Genomic DNA, 20,133 nt, shown 5'->3' on the forward strand with positions numbered 1-20,133 from the left:
CCTGGTCCCCTTCAGCATGGTTCTGTTATTCATTTCATACAGGGAAGTTCATTTGTTTGTATTCATTCCATTTGGGGTTCTTTCCTCCTATTATTGTTTCTTCTTCTTTTTTTTTTTTTTAGCATATGAAACATTAACATGGATTTAAAAGAATTATACGAAAAGTAGAAGTGGTTATTAGAGTACTATGATATAAAACTTATGGCTTTTAATTATGTTTGTTCTTTCAGGGAATCATTTAATACTTCACTATTGGAACAAATATGTGAAAGTTCCTGTCAATCATTGAGAGTTTCTTCTTCGGACATTTTTTGTTCTACTTACTGCATAGCCCTCTCAGAAGTTCCTTTTTTGGTGCCATGTTCCGTGGCTTGCATCAAAAGAGGAGTTTGTCTTCATGAAGATTCCTAACATTGGTAATGTGATGAATAAATTTGAGATCCTTGGGGTTGTAGGTGAAGGTAAGTTGCAATTTTTGCATTCCTTGAATTTCGAGCAATGTATAGTTATACCTACCACCAAAAAGTTACTGATTCAGATTCTGTTAATTTAACCTATATCAATTCGGATGTGCATCTAAGAGTGAAATATTAAAAATAAAATTGCTCTTAAACTATTTGGGTCTTACTATAATTGAAAGCCAATAACATTTAAAAACCCTTTAAAGTTTAATAAATCAAAGATTTCTTAAGACTTTTTTCATTTCATTCTTTTCATTAGCAATCATGGTTTCTTTACATTTTTTTTTTTTTGTTACATTTTATTTTTATATCAGCTAGGCTTATTTTAAATAATTTATTTGTTAGCTCACTTGGTTAGAGCATGGTGCTGGTAACACCAAGGTCAAGGGTTCAGATCCCCCTACAGGCCAGCTGCCCTTCCCAAAAAACAAAAAAATTATTTGTATGTGTTCAGTTTTTTTTCCTGCTTAGTGATTTTTGCTCTTGACTTAAAAATAATTTTATAGAAATTTTGATAAACAATTCTTTTAATGGGATAAGTGACTAAAATTATGGTTTATTTGCATTTATATCTTTAAAGCAAATGTTACAAAAATTTCATTCTTCAGAATTTTCAATAAATTTTGAATTTCAAAAGAAGTTTAAAAATTTACCTATGTGAACAGCAAAGCTGTTTAAAATTTTAATATTAAGTCAGTAAATCCTTTTCAACTAAGTAGAAACAATGAAAATAGAGAGTCTAATCACTGGATGCTTGTTTCAAGATCTGAAGTTGAAATCATATGAAAAGAATGAGTCTTTCCTTCACTAGTCAACTCCTTTTCCATTTCTTCATATTGATTATGTAAATAAAATTCATTCTCAGTGTCTTACCTACTATCTGTTCTATAATAGCTGTCTTTTTTGCTTATTTTATCGTATTTTATTTTCCAATAGTATTGCAATTATATACTTATACGGTGAAGCTGCTGACTGGAGAAGTTCAGCACAAGGTTGAAATGTTCCAGATTCTGAGCCTAAGTTTTTCTGGATCATAACCTTATTTTTCTCAGTATACCCGTAGGTAATCATTTTCTCAGGGACTGGCACAGATCAACCAAAATTACCAGACTATTCTATAAATCAGAAATGTTAGTTTCAGTTGTAATTAGAACTATCACTGCTGTATATTTTTTTCTTTGTTCTTCTTTCAAAAAACACCATCTCAGATGTTTTTTGGCTAAGAAATACATATATATTAAGTATATAAAAAATCTGTCAAGCAAATTCTTCATTCCTGTAGCCTAAACAGTGCATTTTCACCCCATATAAAAACTGGCATGGGCAGGTAAATGAGGATTGAACAACGGCCTGGTGATTGTGGAGTTAAGTTGGATGGTCATAAAGGCTGGTTCCATCCTAACTATGGTAATAAGAATCATCCATCTCCACCAAAGTGAGGGAGACTAATTCAGATCTCCTAGACTCTGTGGGAGAAACATTTCCCAATTTTGTCTCCTTGAAGTCACTTTCTTATAGATGCACGCAGGCCTTGCCTGTCTGCTAACGTCAATGTTCTTGATGTTTCTACAAAGCTCAGTTATCATACATCACGTTTTGATTTCTTAATTAGATTTTTCACAGTATAACTTTAACCTGTTTCCTGGGTACTTTGCTGTCAACTCTATTCTGCATCTAAGGAAGTAGTTTATCACCTAGATAATAGGATGCATAACCCAAAAGGTAGTGATGAATCTCATCAAAAATACCCAAGAAAGGGGGAATGCTTGTGGCCTGTGCCCTTGAACTTTATCTTTATTTATGGCAAAAAGATAGCAACTCCTGCTAGTTAATTGGAATCCTGAGGCCAGTATTATTTTGCCAGTCAGGAGAGACATTCCAGTATTCTAGAAGAGGATTTAAATGTCCCCTAGGACAGATAGCGTATTAGGTAGGCTCTGCGCTTGAGCTTACTATTGGGAAGTCATTAGCTCTTAAGTTGTAAGTTCTCTAGAATCTTTTGATTTAATTTTCATTTACTCTCAAAGTTCTTATGACCAAATCTTCTCTCCAAAAATGTTTAAGCCTAAATTAAAAAATGTCTTGAGTGAAATTTTCTTTAAAAAGAGAAACATTTAAAATACTTGGGGGAAATGACTTGTCTATACTCTTCATTTTTAAAAGATATGTAATAAAATAGCCATGCTCTGGGCCGGCCCGTGGCTCACTCGGGAGAGTGTAGTGCTGATAACACAAAGGCCCCGGGTTCGGATCCCATATAGGGATGGCCGGTTAGCTCACTGGCTGAGCGTTGTGCTGACAACACCAAGTCGAGGGTTAAGATCCCCTTACCAGTCATCTTTAAAAAAAAAAAAAAAAAAAAAATGTGCTCTGTTGGTATGTGGTTCATTATTGCATTGTCACTATAGAATATTGTCATTTTAGGCATCATTATTATAATATATGCTGATAAGCAATGTAAATATAACAGAATTTTGATTTCTTCAAGAGCTGTGGTTCATATATGTGTCCCTGATTGTTTACTTCTTTTTATTATAGGAGCCTATGGAGTTGTACTTAAATGCAGACACAAGGCAAGTGCATGGTTTTTAAAAAGAAAATATCTGTATATGTTTAACTATTTTGAAATTAATGCAGTGCTGTGTGCATGTGGGCATATAATTAAAACTGTCTGGTTATGATGATGATGCTTAACGTAGTAGAAGTAATATGTGAACCCGAAAAAAAGAGGCTTCTTTTGGATAAGCTCGATCATGGTTAAGTAGTCATTAGCCCTTTGCAATCATGTGCAATTTTTTTCGACCAACCTATGTATAGGCGAACCTATGAAAGCTGCTAAATAGGAAGAGAGAAAAGGTGATAGGATGGGGAAAAGAGAACACAATAGTGACAAGACAATTAATTTATGTTCAAGTACTTATCAGCAAGTAGGAGTTTTGTTCAGTATTTTTCATGTAGACCTAGTAACTTAAGATTGCTTGATGGGGGCCGACCCCGTGGCTCACTTGGGAGAGTGCGGTGCTGGGAGCGCAGTGGTGCTCCCACCTCGGGTTCGGATCCTATATAGGGATGGCCGGTGCGCTCACTGGCTGAGCACGGTGCGGGCGACACCAAGCCAAGGGTTGTAATCCCCTTACCGGTCACAAAAAGGAAAAAAAAAAAAGATTGCTTGATGGGTTTGAATCCAGATTTTGAAAGGTAGTGGATAAGTGTTTGGTTATGGATGAGGACTCGGGATAATAGTGTATGCTTATGATTGCTGGCTTTAATTGATCACCCTTGAACAGCTTTCAAATGAACATTATAAGTTATTTGACTCTGATAATAATCACAAATTATTCAGAGAAGTTATTTGGTTATTTGAAGTTTCCGTTAGCTATTGCTCAGTGGTATGTTTTACTTGGAGACTGCCTGTAAGATGGCAAGTGTTGAAACTAACAATTTCAAACATTAGGTTAAATATTTTTCTATTATGGTATACCTAGTCTGAGTATTATTTGGCCTCATGTTATTTTGCATATAATTTGTTAAGACCAAGGTTGAAGTTTTTTTGTGATATTTTATAGTGATATAATTTATGTCTGAGATGAATTTAGTAATTTAACCCAAAACATTTAATTTAAACTCTTGAATCTGTCATCTATCAATAGTAATGTGTGTGTGTGTATGTGTGTGTGTAAAGGATGATATAAATCTTTATCTTTGCTTTTTCTTTCCTATTTTACAAAATACTACCTACCTTTTGGATTTAAGCCTTCATGTCAGTTCATATATTTTTGCATTTTAGATCACAGATCTCTTACTTTAATGCAGTTTCTTTTCTATTATTCTTGAAATTGGGTGTTCAGATTATTTTATGTTGATGATAGTTATCTGAAGATCTCTTTGCCAGTAAATCCTCAAAAATTGAGTACTATTGGTTCTTGATTAAGGATGATTGAGAATTTAAAATAAGTTAAATGTAATCAAAATAAATTTAGCACCTTGAACACCTCATTAAGAAATATTACTACAGTTTGAAGTTAAACAAATGGAAAGCTCCCTAATGAAATGCAATGCTTTTAATGAGTTGCCTTGGGTTATAATAAATTTCTGAAGCTTAAAAAATATATAAAATTCTCAGGTGGATATTACTTAGGTGAAAATAGGCTGTTAGTTTCCAAGTTAAATTTGCCTCTCGTGAACATAATACCATCTCTTTTTATACTATGGTTCTGTTTATACAGCATAGCAATGGAAGCTTCAATTCCAAATCTTAATCTTGGGTTTTAAAACTCAAGGATTTCTGAGATATATACATATACACACACATATACGCGTACATATATATTATATATATACATATATCTGATATATGTAATTCAAATTGTGCAAATGTTTTCTCCTGGTTTTTGTAATACTTTGATGTGTGACCATTTTCCCTATGTTTTCTTTTGACCTTATCGAAGGTCTCCTGCCTTTTATGTAAAAATAAAGCTTATTAGTCAAATATATTGTTTTTATCTTTCCATTTACTCATTTATCAAAATATGTTGTATGGACCCAGAGTGAAGTGGATGAGAATGGGCATCTCTGCTCTTGAGAAACCAACACTAAATTTCTAGTGGCTATGTATAGTGCACTTTGAATTATAAGGTTGAACAAACTATAGTTTCCTTGTCCTTATATGGCTTACGGTTTGTCTGAAGAGATAGAATAGATACTTTAAAAAATAACTCATGAGGTTGCTGCAAATGAGATTGCATCTAAAAAATTTCTCTTTTTGCTGCCCTTCACTAAATGAGGGTATTGACAGGCCAGCTAAGTATTGTTGCTTTTTCCTTTCATGCATCTAAAAAGATATCACTGGATGGAAAATTTAAAGCATAAATTAGTGCCTAACTCAGAGTAATATAAAACTCTTTTTAGAATCAGCAGCTGTTTAGTCATAAGACTTGTTAGAATATATCCTTTTCTCAGCTAAAATCAAACCTTCAGATCTATACCCCATTTCCCAAAAATAGAGAACTTGGTGTTTCTGGTAAGATTTATACTTTAGGATCAAACAAATGGATTACTGTGAAACTGATGTTATAGTTAAAAATGTATATAATCCTCCCTATTGTACCCATTATATGTAAAATAATCATGCCAATATAGTTTGCATACTTTTAAAAAACTTAGTGAAATGCTTATAAAAATGTATAGATCAGGTCTATGATTACTTATGCATAGGTCTGTGTGATTACTTATGCATGAATTGGATATCTTTTTGAAAAGGTTGGCTGTGGCTATATATATAATTAAATAATTCTTAGCATATTGTATATTTGAGCAAGTATGAAAGAAAGTCACTGTTTTAGTCTGAGTACTGTTGCAAAAATTTAGAGGTCATGTTTATAAACAGGTATATGCTGTCTTTTGTGAACACAATACAATGTTGGGCTATTCCAGGCCAAAGACCATACTTCTTAAGTTACTGAAATAAATGTACAGCTTGTACTCTTTTTGACAGCTTCTATTTATTTTTATATATACATATATTGGCATGTATATGGAACCTCTTAGCAATGACTGTTAAGCCTCTGTTTATGACTTCTTATGACTATTCACATTTGGAAGATGTTCTGGTTTGGACCTTTACCCTGCAGATATGCATTGTAGATTTTCTTTTTATTTGCGTATTTGTTTCTTTTCAAGTAGTAGGTGACATATGCTCTTGGGATAGCTAATTGCACAAAGCCTTGAACAATCCAGTATTGGGGTACAGCCTCTAAGTGTTCAGTAAATAATATCGTTGACTTAAGTTAAAGAAATGAAGATGAAGGATGCAGTAGAGAGCTGTTGCGGAGTAGCACAGACTCAGTCCTTGTGGAGGGATTGAAGATGATCCCAAGGATTTGAACGTGGTAAACTGGAAAGCACTGGTATTATTTAATCTGACTGGAAAACTTATAAGAAGTGTATAAGTTTGGGGGGAGAAATAATGAGTTTGGCTTTAATAATAAAGAATAAAAATGTCAGATTATAAAACCTGATGTTAGTAAATACTACATATTGAGCAGCTACCATATGCTAGACACTCTACTAGATATTTTAATCCCCACAACAATCCTACTTTTATCCCCATTTTAAAGAAGAGGAAACTGAGTCACAGAGGGGCAGTGTAACAGTGCCAGGATCATGCTGCTGGTAAGTGTTGGAACTAGGATTTGATCTGACTCCAGAAATAGCTAACTTGAGTGTGAGATGGAGCTGTGAAATGATAATGAACCTTCCAAGAGGGAGTACAGAGCCAAGTGAAGGGGATGTTTAAAATTGTGAGACTGAAAGGAGGACGTAGGCGAACCTCTTGAAGCAAGGAAGAAAGATTTTTAAAGATGGTATTCACCACCATTGTAAAAATCCATTGTAAAGATCCATGATGATAAGGATTGAGGGTGAGTAATTAACATTTCATTTAACAACGCCATCTATTAATGACTTCTTTATGTGAGATGGTGCATTGAATGCCCGGTTGCAAGAGGTTAAGAAGAGGGTAGAAAGAGGAAATCTGGATTGTGCCATTTTTGTCTTTTGAGAATTGAGAAATGGAGATTGAGAGTACTAGGAAGAGTAGACTTGATTAAATATTGACTAGTCAGGAATACCTATATTTTCCCCTACTAAAAGGCATTCTTGGCTGTTTGTTATTACTTCTTACAGTTTATCTTTTATTATAAGGTTGCATTTTTAGCAAGCATTGTACATTTTGAATTAGTGATCCCTTTTTTCTTTTTCAGATTAATTTTATTTTTCTACCAAAAAGCTGAATGAGGATTTGGCTACTTTTTTTTTTTTTTATAAACCAAACTTTTATGAAGATACTTGAGAAAAAGTCTACAAACCATCACCAATTTAATGGATAGTTATTTGGGGACATATTTGCCTTGGGCAAGTGGCTACCATCTAAAACAATACAGTTATTTTATACGAAAACAAAACAATCTTTTATTGTTTCAGTTTTTTTCCCACATTAAGTAAAACAAATGTTTTCTTTAAGTTTTAGTTTTAGATTTTATATGCAAATTGAATTTTTAAAACAAAAATTTAAGTGAGTCAACATTACTTTCCTCCTTATTTAAATAAAAATAAGATGAGGGTTCTTGCTTTTCATGTACAAAATTTCTAGCATTTGAAAAATATTATAGTGAGGCTTGGGGTTTTTAATAAAGATCATAAAATGCTGGAAATATCTTAGTGTTTATTTTCCCATAATAATTTTTTTAAGTAACTAGTCTATTAAATGGCATTAATTAACTGCAGGTTATGGAAATCAATATGATGCCACTGTTAAACTGGACTTCAGGCTGGTAACAAAGATAGCAGGAATCATTAATGGGAAAAAAAAGATCCTGTGTCTCCTCTTACAGAGGCATGCATATAGAACCATTACTTCTGTGTGGGTTCTGCTCCTCTTGACCTGGTTTTTGTTACTGATCCAATTAAGTGTAGAACAGTCTCTGGAACACCACAAAAGTCTTACCAAAATCTTCTTTGTATTATAATATTTTGTATTTCAGGTCTACTGGTCTGTTTATACAGGAAACACTACCCATGTTTCTGTTATCTTTTTACCAATAAAAGGAATAATGGCTTGTGTCATTTTCCAGGTGGGTTTGACTTCTTTAGGGGACTAGAAGAATATTGAGCCTTTGCAGCCTTCCTGGTTGCCTTTATCCTCATCATCTTAATCTGGATTTCATTTTTTGTTTGTTTGTAGTTTGGAAAATGGGGTAAGGGAACAGTCATATTAGAATTAGCCAGTACTAGCTCTGTCTACATAGAAGACATTACTTCGTTCATCCTTTTTACAGTGACTCGGCTCCTAAATCATTTCCCCTCCTCATCTGGAGGATGAGTTGGCTAGGATGCTTTTCCAGTTTGCCCCATTCAAATCCTTGGGACCATCTTTGATTCCTCCACAGGGACTGACTCCCTCCTCCTATGCACCAGCTCTCTACTGCGTTCTTCTTTTTGGTTGTCTAATTTAAGTCAACATTATTATTTATTGAACACTTATAGGTTGACTTTAAAGTCCCTTTCATGATAATCATAAAAACATAATTAGTTCAAAGAAGAGAACATTCTTTCTACACCTTCTTAAGATGAGTAATTTCATTAGTCTCATAAATTTCTTTGCTTAAGTCATTTTTTACTAGCTCCTTAATGCCACTTTTCTTCAAAACTTCAGGAGCAAAAGTGAGTGTGGATCATTTTTCTACACAGGCCTGAAATATATATTCACTGATAATATAAGAAAAAGAAGTGATTAACAAATGCCTTTATAGAGGATACTCTTAAGTTAGTTAAGCATAATCATTTATGACTTGTTGAAACCAGTGACTGGAAAGTAGTGCATGGTGATCTAGTCCTATATAAAAAGTAATCCAGCCTTGAAATACTATATAATTAGAAGCTATAGTTCATTTTCTACAATGCTTTTGAGCTTTAATATTTCTTAATTTAAAGGTTTTTTTCATGTATTAAAGCATTTTAACTTAAGAAACCAGTACTTGGGGTGTGGAGGGTACTGCCTCCTATACTTAAAGCACTGTGTTCTTGGCATGGCATTATAAAGTAAAAGTCAACCAAATACCTGTTTAAGAAAAATCTATTGAGTGCCTACAAAATATCAGGCACTTAGCTAGGCACTGGCTCTGCAAAAATCGGTAAGATGTAATTCTTTCTTTGGAGGAATTTAGTCTACATGGATAAATTAACAGATGTCATGTCATGTTTTCTATTGTTGGGAAGCTTAAAATATAGTTTAGGAGAGGTAAATATGAGGGAAGATGGTAGTTGAAATGATAATGTAAAACCTTTCCCTTTTTTAAAATGAATTCTCCATTGAAACTTGCTTAGGAAAAACTCATGTCAGTAATAAAGGGGAAAAAAAGCATTTCCCATAACTACACAAGAGGACTACTGCAAAGATTGGAATAGAATTAGGAAGTAGCACTGTTAGTTGATGACAGACTGAATGAGAATGGTATAGTGACAACCTCTGTTTACCTCCGAGTGTCAGAGGGCCCAGAATGCTTGGTGTAGTAATGATGGATTGTAGAACCTTCCCCAAATGGTACAGTTGAAACTTGATCTGTGAGGCCCAGGTCATATTAGGATGGGCAGGAGAACCATCCCTGACAATGTAGATCTGGAGTTGGCAAACTACTGTTAATGGGCCACTTATTTTATAAATAAAGTTTTGTTGGAACACAGCCACACCCATTCATTCACATATTTTCTCTTGCTTTTGTGATACAGTGACAGAGTCGAGTAGTTATGACAGAGGCTGTATGACCTACAAAACCTAAAATTATTATCTGGCCTTTTACAGAAAAAGTTTGTTGACTTCTGCTTTTGAGTAAGCCCTAACTAGGAGAATATGGTGGAAATAGCATAGTGGCCTAGTTAACCAACAATGTCAATTTCTATTCGTCTCTCTGCCCCTGGTGCTCTTGGAGCCTGAGGAATAAAGTTAATAAGGTGGGGGACTTCCACTGAAAATTACTTTTCCCTTGATCTGGATTTGGGTAAAATCCTTTGTGTGGCTGGGTAGGAAATTTTGTATTGGTTATGTCTTTCATATATCAACTGTCAGAACAGGGAAGTGGAATTTGCTGGGGACTACACATAAAGAGACACACACAACCTATTCACCCTACGTCCTACCACTGGCTTGAATAGCTTTCTTTTCACCCAAAGATGAATACAAAGAAGAAAATAGTCTTTATCAAGACTATGAAAAAATCTTTCAGTTTAAGAGGACATTCTTACAAATATGAAGAGAAATTCTTTGGAGAAAAAAATTTGAGCTATCTTCCTAATATGACTCAAGTGGACAAAGTGAGAAATTAAAAGAAATAGTTGTAACTTCTGTTTCAAGTGTTTCTTGTATTCCAGGCTTTGTGCTAGCTGCTTCGTTTTCATTTTTCTTTAAATCCTCATAACTATAAATGTTGAAAGAAATTATCCTCCTTTTACATGGGGGAAACCGATGCTCAAATAAGCTGATACAAGTTAGTAAAAGTCCACACAAATTAGTAGATGGTACAGCCAGGAATTAAGCCCCATTTTAGGCCCATCTTTTTTTTTTTTTTAATTGGGGTAAAATTTCCGTAACATGAAATTAACCATTGAAAGTTTACAGTTCAGTGGCATTTAGTACATTCACAGTGTTGTAGAGCCACCACCTCTTTCAAGTTCCAAATCATTTTCATCACACCAGAAGAAAACCCTGTACTCATTAAGTACTCACTCGCCATTTCCCCTTCTCTTGGCAAACATCAGTCTTTTTTTCTGTATCTATGGATTTATCTATTCTGGATATTTCATATAAATGAAATCAGGTACCATGTGACCTTTTGAGTTTGGCTTCCTTCACTTAGCGTAATGTTTTCTAGGTTCATCCACATTATAGTATGTATCAGTACTTCATTCCTTTTTATGTCTAAATGATATTCTGTTGTATTGTATGTTTATATCATATTTTGTTTATCCATTCATCAGTGGATGGACATTTGGGTTGTTGCCACTTTTTGGCTATTGTGAATAGTGCTGCTGTGAACATTCATGTGCAAGTGTCGAGTCCCTGTTTTCAGTTCTTTGGGGTATATACCTAGGAGTGGAAATGCTAGGTCATATGGAATTCTATGTTTAACTTTTTGAGGAATTGTTTAAATTGTTTTCTACAGCAGTTACACCACTTTACATTCATTCCTACCAGCAGTATACAAGGGTTCCAGTTTCTCCACATCCTCACCAACACTTGTTTTCTTATTTTTTTATTGTAGCCATCTTAGTGGATGTATAATGGTATCTCATTATAGTTTTGATTTGCATTTCCTTAATGATTAGTGATATCGAACATCTTTTCATGCGCTTTTTGGCCATTTGTATACCTTCTTTGGAGAAATATCTATTCAAAAGTCCTTTGCCCATTTTTAAATTGGGTTGTTTGCCTTACTTGCTGAGTTTTTAGAGTTCTTCATATAACCTAAATATAAGTTCCTTATCAGATATATGGTTTGCAAATATTTTCTGTCATTCTGTAGGTTGCCTTTTCACTTTCTTGATGGCGTCCTTTGCACAAAAGTTTTTAATTTTGATGTAGTCCAATTTATCTATTTTTTCCTTTATTGCTTATGTTTTTGTAACCATTGCCAAATCCAAGGTCATGAAGGTTTACACCTGTGTTTTTTCTTCTAATAGTATAGTAGTATAGTTTTAGCTCTTATATTTATTAGGTTATTGACCCATTTTGAGTTAGTTTATATAATTTTTGTATACGATATGAAATAGGGGTCCAGCTTCGTTCTTCTAGATGTGGATGTCCAGCTGTTCCAGCACCATTTGTTGAAGAGATAGTTCTTTGTTCATTTACTAGTGTTGGCACCCTTGTTGAAAACAAATTGGCCATGGATGTGTGGGTTTATTTGTGGACTTTCAATTTTATTCCATTGGGCTATGTGCCTATCTTTATTCCAGTACTACACTGTTTTGAGTACTGTAGATTTGTAGTAAGATTTTAAATTGGGAAGTGTGAGTCTTCCAACTTTGTTCCCTTTTTCAATACTGTTTTGGCTATTGAGGGCCCTTTGCAATTCCATAGGAATTTGAGGATTGCCTTTTCTATTTCAGGGGGGAAAATGCCATTGGAATTTTAATAGTGATAGCTTTGAATCTGAAGATTGCTTTGTGTAGTATTGTCACCTTAACTCTAAATTCATCTAATTCATAAACATGGGAACTTTCTATTTATTTAAGTCTTCTTTAACTTCTGTTAGCAGTGCTTTGTAGTTTTCAGCATATTATCTGTATTAGTCTGTCTCTGTTGCCTATAACAAAATACCTGAAACTGGGTAATTTATGAAGAAATAGGGTTTATTATTACAGTTTCAGAGGCTGGGAAGTCCAAAGTCCAGGGAACACATCTGGTGAGGGCCTTGTTGGTGGTGATGCTATAGTGACACAGGGTATTTCATGGTGAAATGGCTGAACAAGAGAAAGTTTCTCAGTTGCTCTCCTTCTAAAGCCATCAGAATTGTGCCCATTACTCCATGAATGGATCAATACGTTTACCAGGACATAGCCCTCACAATGTAATCACCTCTTTAAGGCCTCACCTTTCAATTACCATAATAGGGTTTCCCACTCTCAACACTGTTACAGTGGGGATTAAGTTTCAATGAGCTTTGAGGGGACATTCAGTCCACAGCCCTAGTCTTTTATCTCCTTGGTTAAATTTATTCCTAGGTGTTTTATTCATTTGTATACTGTCATAAATGAAATTGCTCTCATAATTTTCTTTTTGGATTGTTCATTGCTAGTGTATAGAAATAGTACTGATTTTTTTTATTGTGGTAAAACATATACAGTTGTGTGTTGCTTAACGATGGGGATACATTCTGAGAAGTGTGTTGTTAGGTGATTTTGTTGTGTGAACACCATAGAGTGTACTTAAACCTAGATGGTACAGCCTACTATACACCTAGGTTACGTGGTATAGCCTGTGGCTTCTGGGCTACAAACGGGTACAGCATATTGCTATACTGAATACTGTAGACAATTGTAACACAATAGTAACTACTTGTATATCTAAACATAGAAAAGGTACAGTAAAAATAAGGTATAAAAGATTTTTTTTAAGGTACACCTGTATAGGGCATTTATCATGAATGGAGCTTGTAGGACTGGAAGTTGTACTGGATGAGTCAATGAGTGAGTGTGAAGGCTTCAGAAGTTACTGTACACTGTTGTAGAGTTTATGAACACTGTACACTTAGGCTACACTAATTTATAAAAAAATATTTTTCTTCAGTAGTAAATTAACCTTAGCTTTTTTGCTTTATTAACTTTTTGACTCTTTTGTAATAACATTTAGCTTAAAACACAAACACATTGTACAGCTATACAAAGTATTTTCTTTATATCCTTATTTTATGTTTTTTTCTATTAATTTGTTTTACTTTTTTAACTTTTTTGTTAAAAACTAAGACACAAACACGCACATCAGACTAGACTTACACAGGGTCAGGATCATCAATATCACTTTCTTCCTTCCACCTCTACATCTTATCCCACTGGAAGGTCTTCACCAATACCATGCTGTATTGATTACTGTAGCATTATGGTAAGTCTTAAAATCAGGTAGTATCAGTCCTCTGACTTTGTTCTTCAGAATTTTGTTGGCTATTCTGGGTCTTTTGTCTGTCCATTTAATTTTTAAAATCAGTTTTTCAGTATCCACAAAATAATGGGATTTTGATTGGGATTGTGTTGAATCTGTAGATCACATGGAGAAAAATTGACATCTTAACAATATCAAGTCTTCCAATCTGTAAATGCAGAATATCTCTACATTTATTTAGATCTTCTTTGATTTCTTTCAACAGTGTTATGTAGTTTTTCTCATACAGATCCTGCAAATATTTTGTTAGATTTATATCTAAGTACTTCTTTGGGGAGTGCTAATGTAAATTGTATTGTGTTTTTACTTTCAAATTCCAATTGTTCATTGCTGGTATATAGGAAAGTAAATGGCTATGGATGTTAACCTTGTATCCTGTGGTCTTGTTATAATCGTTTATAAGTTCCAGGAGTTTTTTGTTTGTTTGCTTTGTTTTGTTTTGTATTTGTAAATTTGGGGGGATTTTCTACATAGCCAATCATGTCATCTGTGAACAAAAGTTTTATTTTTTCCTTCCCAATCTGTATACCTTTTATTTCCTTTTCTTGTCTTATTGTATTGGTTGTGACTTCCAGTACAATGCTGAATACAGTTGGTGAGAGGGGACGTCCTTGTTCTTGATTTTAGGGGGAAAGCGTGCAGCTTCTCACCATTAAGTTTAACACTGGCTGTAGGTTTTTTATAGATGTTCTTTATCAACTTGAAGAAGTTCCTCTCTATTCCTAGGTTGCTGAGAGGTTTTTGTTTTTGTTTTAAATCATGAGTGGATATTGGATTTTGTCAAATGCTTTCCAGTAGCAATTGATCTGATTGTATGAGTTTTCTACTTTAGCCTGTTGATGTATTATTTGGTGTATTACTTGGATTGATCTTACAATGTTGAACTAGCCTTACATACCTAGAATAAATCCCATTTGGTCATCATATATAGTTCTTTTCATACATTGCTGGATTCAGTTTCTAATATTTGTTGAGGATTTTTGCATGTATGTTCACAAGAGATATTGTCCTTTAGTTTGCTTTTCATTTAATGTATTTATCTGGTTTTGGTATTAGGGTAATGCTGACCTCATAGAATGAGTTAAGAGAAATATTCCCTCTGCTCTATCTTCTGGGAAAGATTGTAGAGAATTTGTATAATTTCTTCCATAAATGTTTGGTAGAATTCACCAGTGAAACCTTGTGAGTATGGGCTTTCTTCTTTGGAAGGTTGGTAAGTATTGATCTACTTTTTTTCATAGATATAGGCTTATTCAGATTATCTGTTATTTCTTGTGTAAATTTTGGTAGTTTGTTCCTTAAAAAGAATTGGTTCATTTCATCTGACTTATCAAATTTTTAGGCATAGATTTGTTCATAATATTCTTTTATTTTCCTTTTAATGTCCTGGTGATTGGTATTAATGACACTTCATTCATCTCTGATGTTATTAATTTGTGTTCTTCTCTTTTTTTCGTGGTTAATCTAGCTAGAGTTTTATCAACTTTACTGATGTTTTCAAAGAATTGTTTTCACTATTGATTTTCTGTTTTCAATTTCATTGATTTCCACTGTAATTTTTTATTACTTTTTTCTTTTCCTTGCTTTACGCTTAAATTGCCCTTCTTTTGTTTCCTAAGGTGGAAGCTTAGATTATTGATTTCAGGTATGTGTTCTTTTCTAATATATACTTTCAATGCTATAAACTTTTCTGTAAGCACCACTTTTTCTGCATTATATAAATTTTGATTTAGTTCAAAGTATTTTTTAAAACATGTATACAATATGTGATGGTTTAATCAGGGTAATTAGCATATTCATCATTGTAAAACTTAATCATTTCTTTGTGATGTGGACATTTGATCTCCTCTCCTCTAGCCAGTTGATAACATGCAGGAAATTGTTAATTATAGATGCCTATTTTGACTGTACACAAATAGAACTTATTTTTCCTATCTAGCTGTAAGTTTGTGTCCGTTGACCAGCCTCTCACTATCTCCCTTCCCCGACCTTTCCTGCCTCTAGTAACCACAGTTCTACTCTCTCCTTCTAAAAGTTAAATTTCTCGTGAGACTTATTCTTTGACCAATGTATTATTTAGAAGTATGTTGTTTAATCTTCAAATATTTGGGTATTTTCTACCTATTGTTTTGTTATTGGTTTCTAGTTTAATTCCATTGTGGTATGAGAGCATACTTAGTATGATTTTTATTCTTTTTAATTTGTTTTATAGCTCAGAATGTGGTCCATCTTGGTGATTGTTCCATGTGAGCTTGAGAAGAATGTGTGTATTGTACTGTTGTTGGATGAAGCATTATATAAATGTGAAGTAGATCCAGTTGTTTGATGGTGTTCAGTTTACTGATATCCGTACTCATTTTTTTGCCTGCTGTATCTGTTACTGAAGGTAGTGCTGAAATCTCCAACTATAATAGTGCATTTGTCTGTTTCTCTTTGCAGTTCTATTGGTATTTCCCTTGTGTATTTTGATGCTCTCTAGTTTGGTTTAACAAATTAATGATTATTATGTCTTCTTGGAGAATTTATCATTTTGTAATTCTCCTCTTTATCCCTAATGATTTTCCTTGTTCTGAAATCTGCTTTGTCTAAAATTAATACAGCTACTTTAACTTTCTTTTGATTGGTGTTAACATGGTATATCTTTCTCCATCTCTTTACTTTCAACCTGTGTCTTTATATTTAAAGTGGTTTTTTTCTTAATCTACTATGATAGTCTCTTTTAATTGGTATATTTAGGCCATTCACACATATAATAATAATTAATATAGTTGGATTAATATGAACCATGTTTGTAACTTTTGAAGGATAATTTCACTGAATAACTTCTATGTTGATAATTTTTTAAAAACACTTTAAATATTTTACTGCACTTTCTTGCTTGCATGGTTTCGGAGAAGAAGTCAGGTGTAATTCTTACTTTTGTTTTCTATAGGTCAGGTTCTTTTTTCCCTTTGCTTTCTTTTATGATTTTCGCTTTGTGTTTGGTTTTCTGTAGTTTGAATATGATGTGCTTAGGTGTATGTTTTTGGGTATTTATTCTGCTTGGTGTTCTCTGAGCTTCCTGGATGTGTAAGTTGGTGTTATTAATTTTGAAAGACTCTCAGCCATTCTTTTAAATATTTCTTCTCCTTTGTCTCATTTTCTTCTATTGGTATTCCAATTTCATGTATAAGGGTACTTCAAAAAGTTCATAGAAAGATTCATATTATCATTCGATTATATTTTTCCACAAACTTTTTGAAGTACCCTTGTATGTTACACCTTTTGTAATTTTCCTATAATTCTTGGATATTCTGTTCTGCTTAAAAAGTTTTTTTTTTCCCTTTGCATTTTAGTTTGGGCCATTTGTATTGATATATATTTAAGATCACTGATTCTTTCCTTAGCTATGTCCAATCTACTGATGAATTCATTAAAGGCATTCTTCATTTTTGTTACGGTGATTTTGATTTCTAGCATTTTCTTTTAATTCTTCCTTAAGGTCATGTATGCTTACATTACTCATTTGTTCTTGCATGTCATCTGCTTTTTCCATTAGAGCCCTTAACATAGCAATCATAGTTATTTTAAATTCCCTATCTGATAATTCCCAAATCTGTGTCATATCTGAATCTGGTTCTGATGCTTACGTTCAGACTGCATTTTTTTCTTGCCTTTTAATATGCCTTATATATATATTTTAAAGCTGGATATGATGTATTGTTTAATAGGAACTGAGGTAAATAGGCCTTTAGTGTAAGGTTTTATGTTAATCTGGCTAGAAGCTGAGCCATGTTTAATGTAGGTATAGGTGCCAGAGTTTCCTCTAGTTTCCTCTAGTGCCTTTGTTTTTTTGTTTTGTTTAATTTTTTTCTACCCTGTTGTCTTTGGGTTTCTCTAAGAACTCCTTTTTAAATAGAATTTGTGTCTTGAAACTCTTTCAGTTGTATTCCAGTGTTACCGTACTGTAACAGCCTTGTTGACATGGTGGAAGGGTATGAGGAAGGGAAAGTGTTCTATAATCTCAGTTATTTGTTGACCCTGAGTCCTTGGCTACAAGCTGCGGAAGTGTTTCTTAACCACCCCCACCCACCCCCTTCTTTCTTTTCCCTCCTGTTAGGTAAAACAGGAAGGCTACAGAAGCTGTAGTTGGCTAATTTTCCCTTTCTTAGGACACATAAGGCTGGTAAATGTTCTCTTGGCATGTTGGCCTTTGTTATGAAGAACATTCTGGGCTTATTTCAAAACTGTTACTTTTCCCTTGGGTGCATTTCAAAATGGTTATTTTCCCCTTCCCCCTCCCCAAAAGAAGAGAGGATTTTTATTGGCTCTTACCCCTGGGCATATTTCAAAATGGTTACTTTTCTTCTCCTCTCACCCAAAAGGGGAGGAGATTTTTCTTGGATCTTCACCGTCAGAGCCTGGTGAGATTTTTAGAGATAAAGCCACAAGTGCGTGGAGGGCCTTCTAAGATTGGGTCCCCCAGAGTTCTCATTTGCCAAAATTATCATTTAAGTTTTCTTACTAGTGTATGAGTTTAGTGTTTCCTGCTCCAGGTAAGCTGATTTTGGATGTGATTCTACATATTTGCCTGTCTCTTTAGATTTCAGGAGGTCAGGTTGCCCTGTGACCTCAGTTCTCTGGTAGGTGTAAGAAAAGTTGCTGGTTTTCAATGTTAGGGTTTTTTCTTTTTGTAAGGACAGGAGTGATGATGTCCAAGCATTGTGTGTTTTGAAGCTAAAACTGGCAGTCCTACGTTTATATTTTAAAATTGGAAATATCTGGTCCAGCTTAAAAATAATGTTTAGCAAGAGGTTTTTAACTTTCCTCTGAACCACTTGCTTAGCTGAGATGACTCATTCTTAGTTATTTTCATCCCTTGAATCTCAGATGTCTTTATTTTCATGCACACAGTAAGAACTTTTTCAGAACAAAATACTTGAGAAACTTAAGAACTTCATCTAGTTCTTGAAAATGGCTAATAATTCTATCCTAAATTAACTAGAATTAATATACCTATTGATTTTCTTTTTTCCCTTTAGCATTGCTTTTTGTTTTATCAGATGCCTTCTATAAACCATTCTAAAGTATTTCTGGGGATTCTGTTCTTCACTTATTATTTCACCCCACTTGTTTCTGAAGAAGTAACTCAATTTTCCAAGGCACTTTGAAAGCTCTAGAGATTAAGCACTGTTTAAATTTGAAAAACCAATGAAAATAAATGCAAAACTCTTATGCTGCCAATGGTTTATTTTCAATTAACCTTGAAGAATGTATTAAATTATACATCTTGGTGACTTTAGCTTAATAGGATTACTTTCAGAATCTGTGAGATAGAGGACAATTTGGCTAAAATGTGTTATTTAAGCAACTGAGAAAGTACTGTATGTACTTTAAAGCCTTATAATTTGATTACTTGCCAAAAATTTGCATTTTGGGAGGCTTCATTTCTTATCCTTGGATAATAGTTGTAACCAACCTTGGGTGATTGGGACATTGTACATTTCGTTAACCTTGCCATTTTTTAAGGATTCGTTTTAAGTTTTATTTTTCTCAATGAATCTGCTGTAAGGAACAGCCATTAAACCAAGAAACAAATAAGCTGTATGATATCTAAGATTGCTTATTAGTTGGCAAATTTATATCATGTTTACTTTAAGAAATATTTTTCTCTTGATTTTTCCCAGTTGTTTAAGATGAGTATCTGTCTTTGGGAATTAAAGATATTTTTGAAGAGGGAGAATTGAAATGTTAAATATTATGAATGTAATTTTAATATACTAAATAAAATTTGTTTTAAAACGATTTGCTGTATTGCAAGGATTTGGTTGAAAATAATTATTTTTGCCATGTAATAATCAATTAGCTGGGCCCATTTTAAGGTAGATCCATTTGTCTAGCATGCTCTGAATTAGAGGCAGAAACCTTTCACTACACTTTTGCTTAGACATGTTTCTTGTGAAGAAATTCGGGCTGTAAGGAGGAAATGGGTGAAGACTCACAGGCCCTCAGTAGTGGCGTGGAGATGTGTTATGCACCATTCCTGTTCTACCCACCCTCAGCACGTTAGTGAGGTGGTATCACTGTTGCTCCTCCTAAAAGTGTTTTTTTTAAAACTCTTCATATATTATAACAATAACCTAGAAGAAACTCACAAGAATGAACACAGTATATCAGTAACTTAGTCTTAATAAGAAAGCTTCCATTTGCTGACAATTTAACTGAAGATAGGTGGTCTGTATTCACTAAATAAATATTTAAATTGGGACCCCTGTTGGCCGGGGACCTGACCTCCAATTCCCAGATGTTTTAGACCATTTGTGTTGCTATAACAGAAATACCTGAGACTGGGTAATTTATAAGGAAAAGAGGTTTATTTGGCTTACGATTCTGGGACAGCTGCATCTGGCATGGGCCTCAGGCTGCTTCTATTCATGGCAGAAAGTGGCAAGCAGCCAGTGGGTACAAGCAGATCACATGGTG

At 33.9% G+C, this 20,133-nt stretch overlaps 1 protein-coding gene across 1 annotated transcript in view; it reads left to right on the plus strand.

Annotated features, from left to right (window-relative positions):
- The first annotated feature begins 388 nt into the window (after positions 1-388).
- CDKL5 (cyclin dependent kinase like 5) overlaps positions 389-20,133 on the plus strand; it is a 110,784-nt gene continuing 91,039 nt past the window's right edge. The window contains exons 1-2 of the mRNA XM_063084019.1: positions 389-461; positions 3,000-3,034. Of these exons, the coding sequence (XP_062940089.1) occupies positions 398-461; positions 3,000-3,034 (99 nt within the window). The 5' untranslated portion in view covers positions 389-397. The remainder of the gene's footprint in view (positions 462-2,999; positions 3,035-20,133) is intronic.

Source organism: Cynocephalus volans, chromosome X (assembly GCF_027409185.1).
Source record: "Cynocephalus volans isolate mCynVol1 chromosome X, mCynVol1.pri, whole genome shotgun sequence".
Classification (NCBI taxonomy): Eukaryota; Metazoa; Chordata; class Mammalia; order Dermoptera; family Cynocephalidae; genus Cynocephalus; species Cynocephalus volans.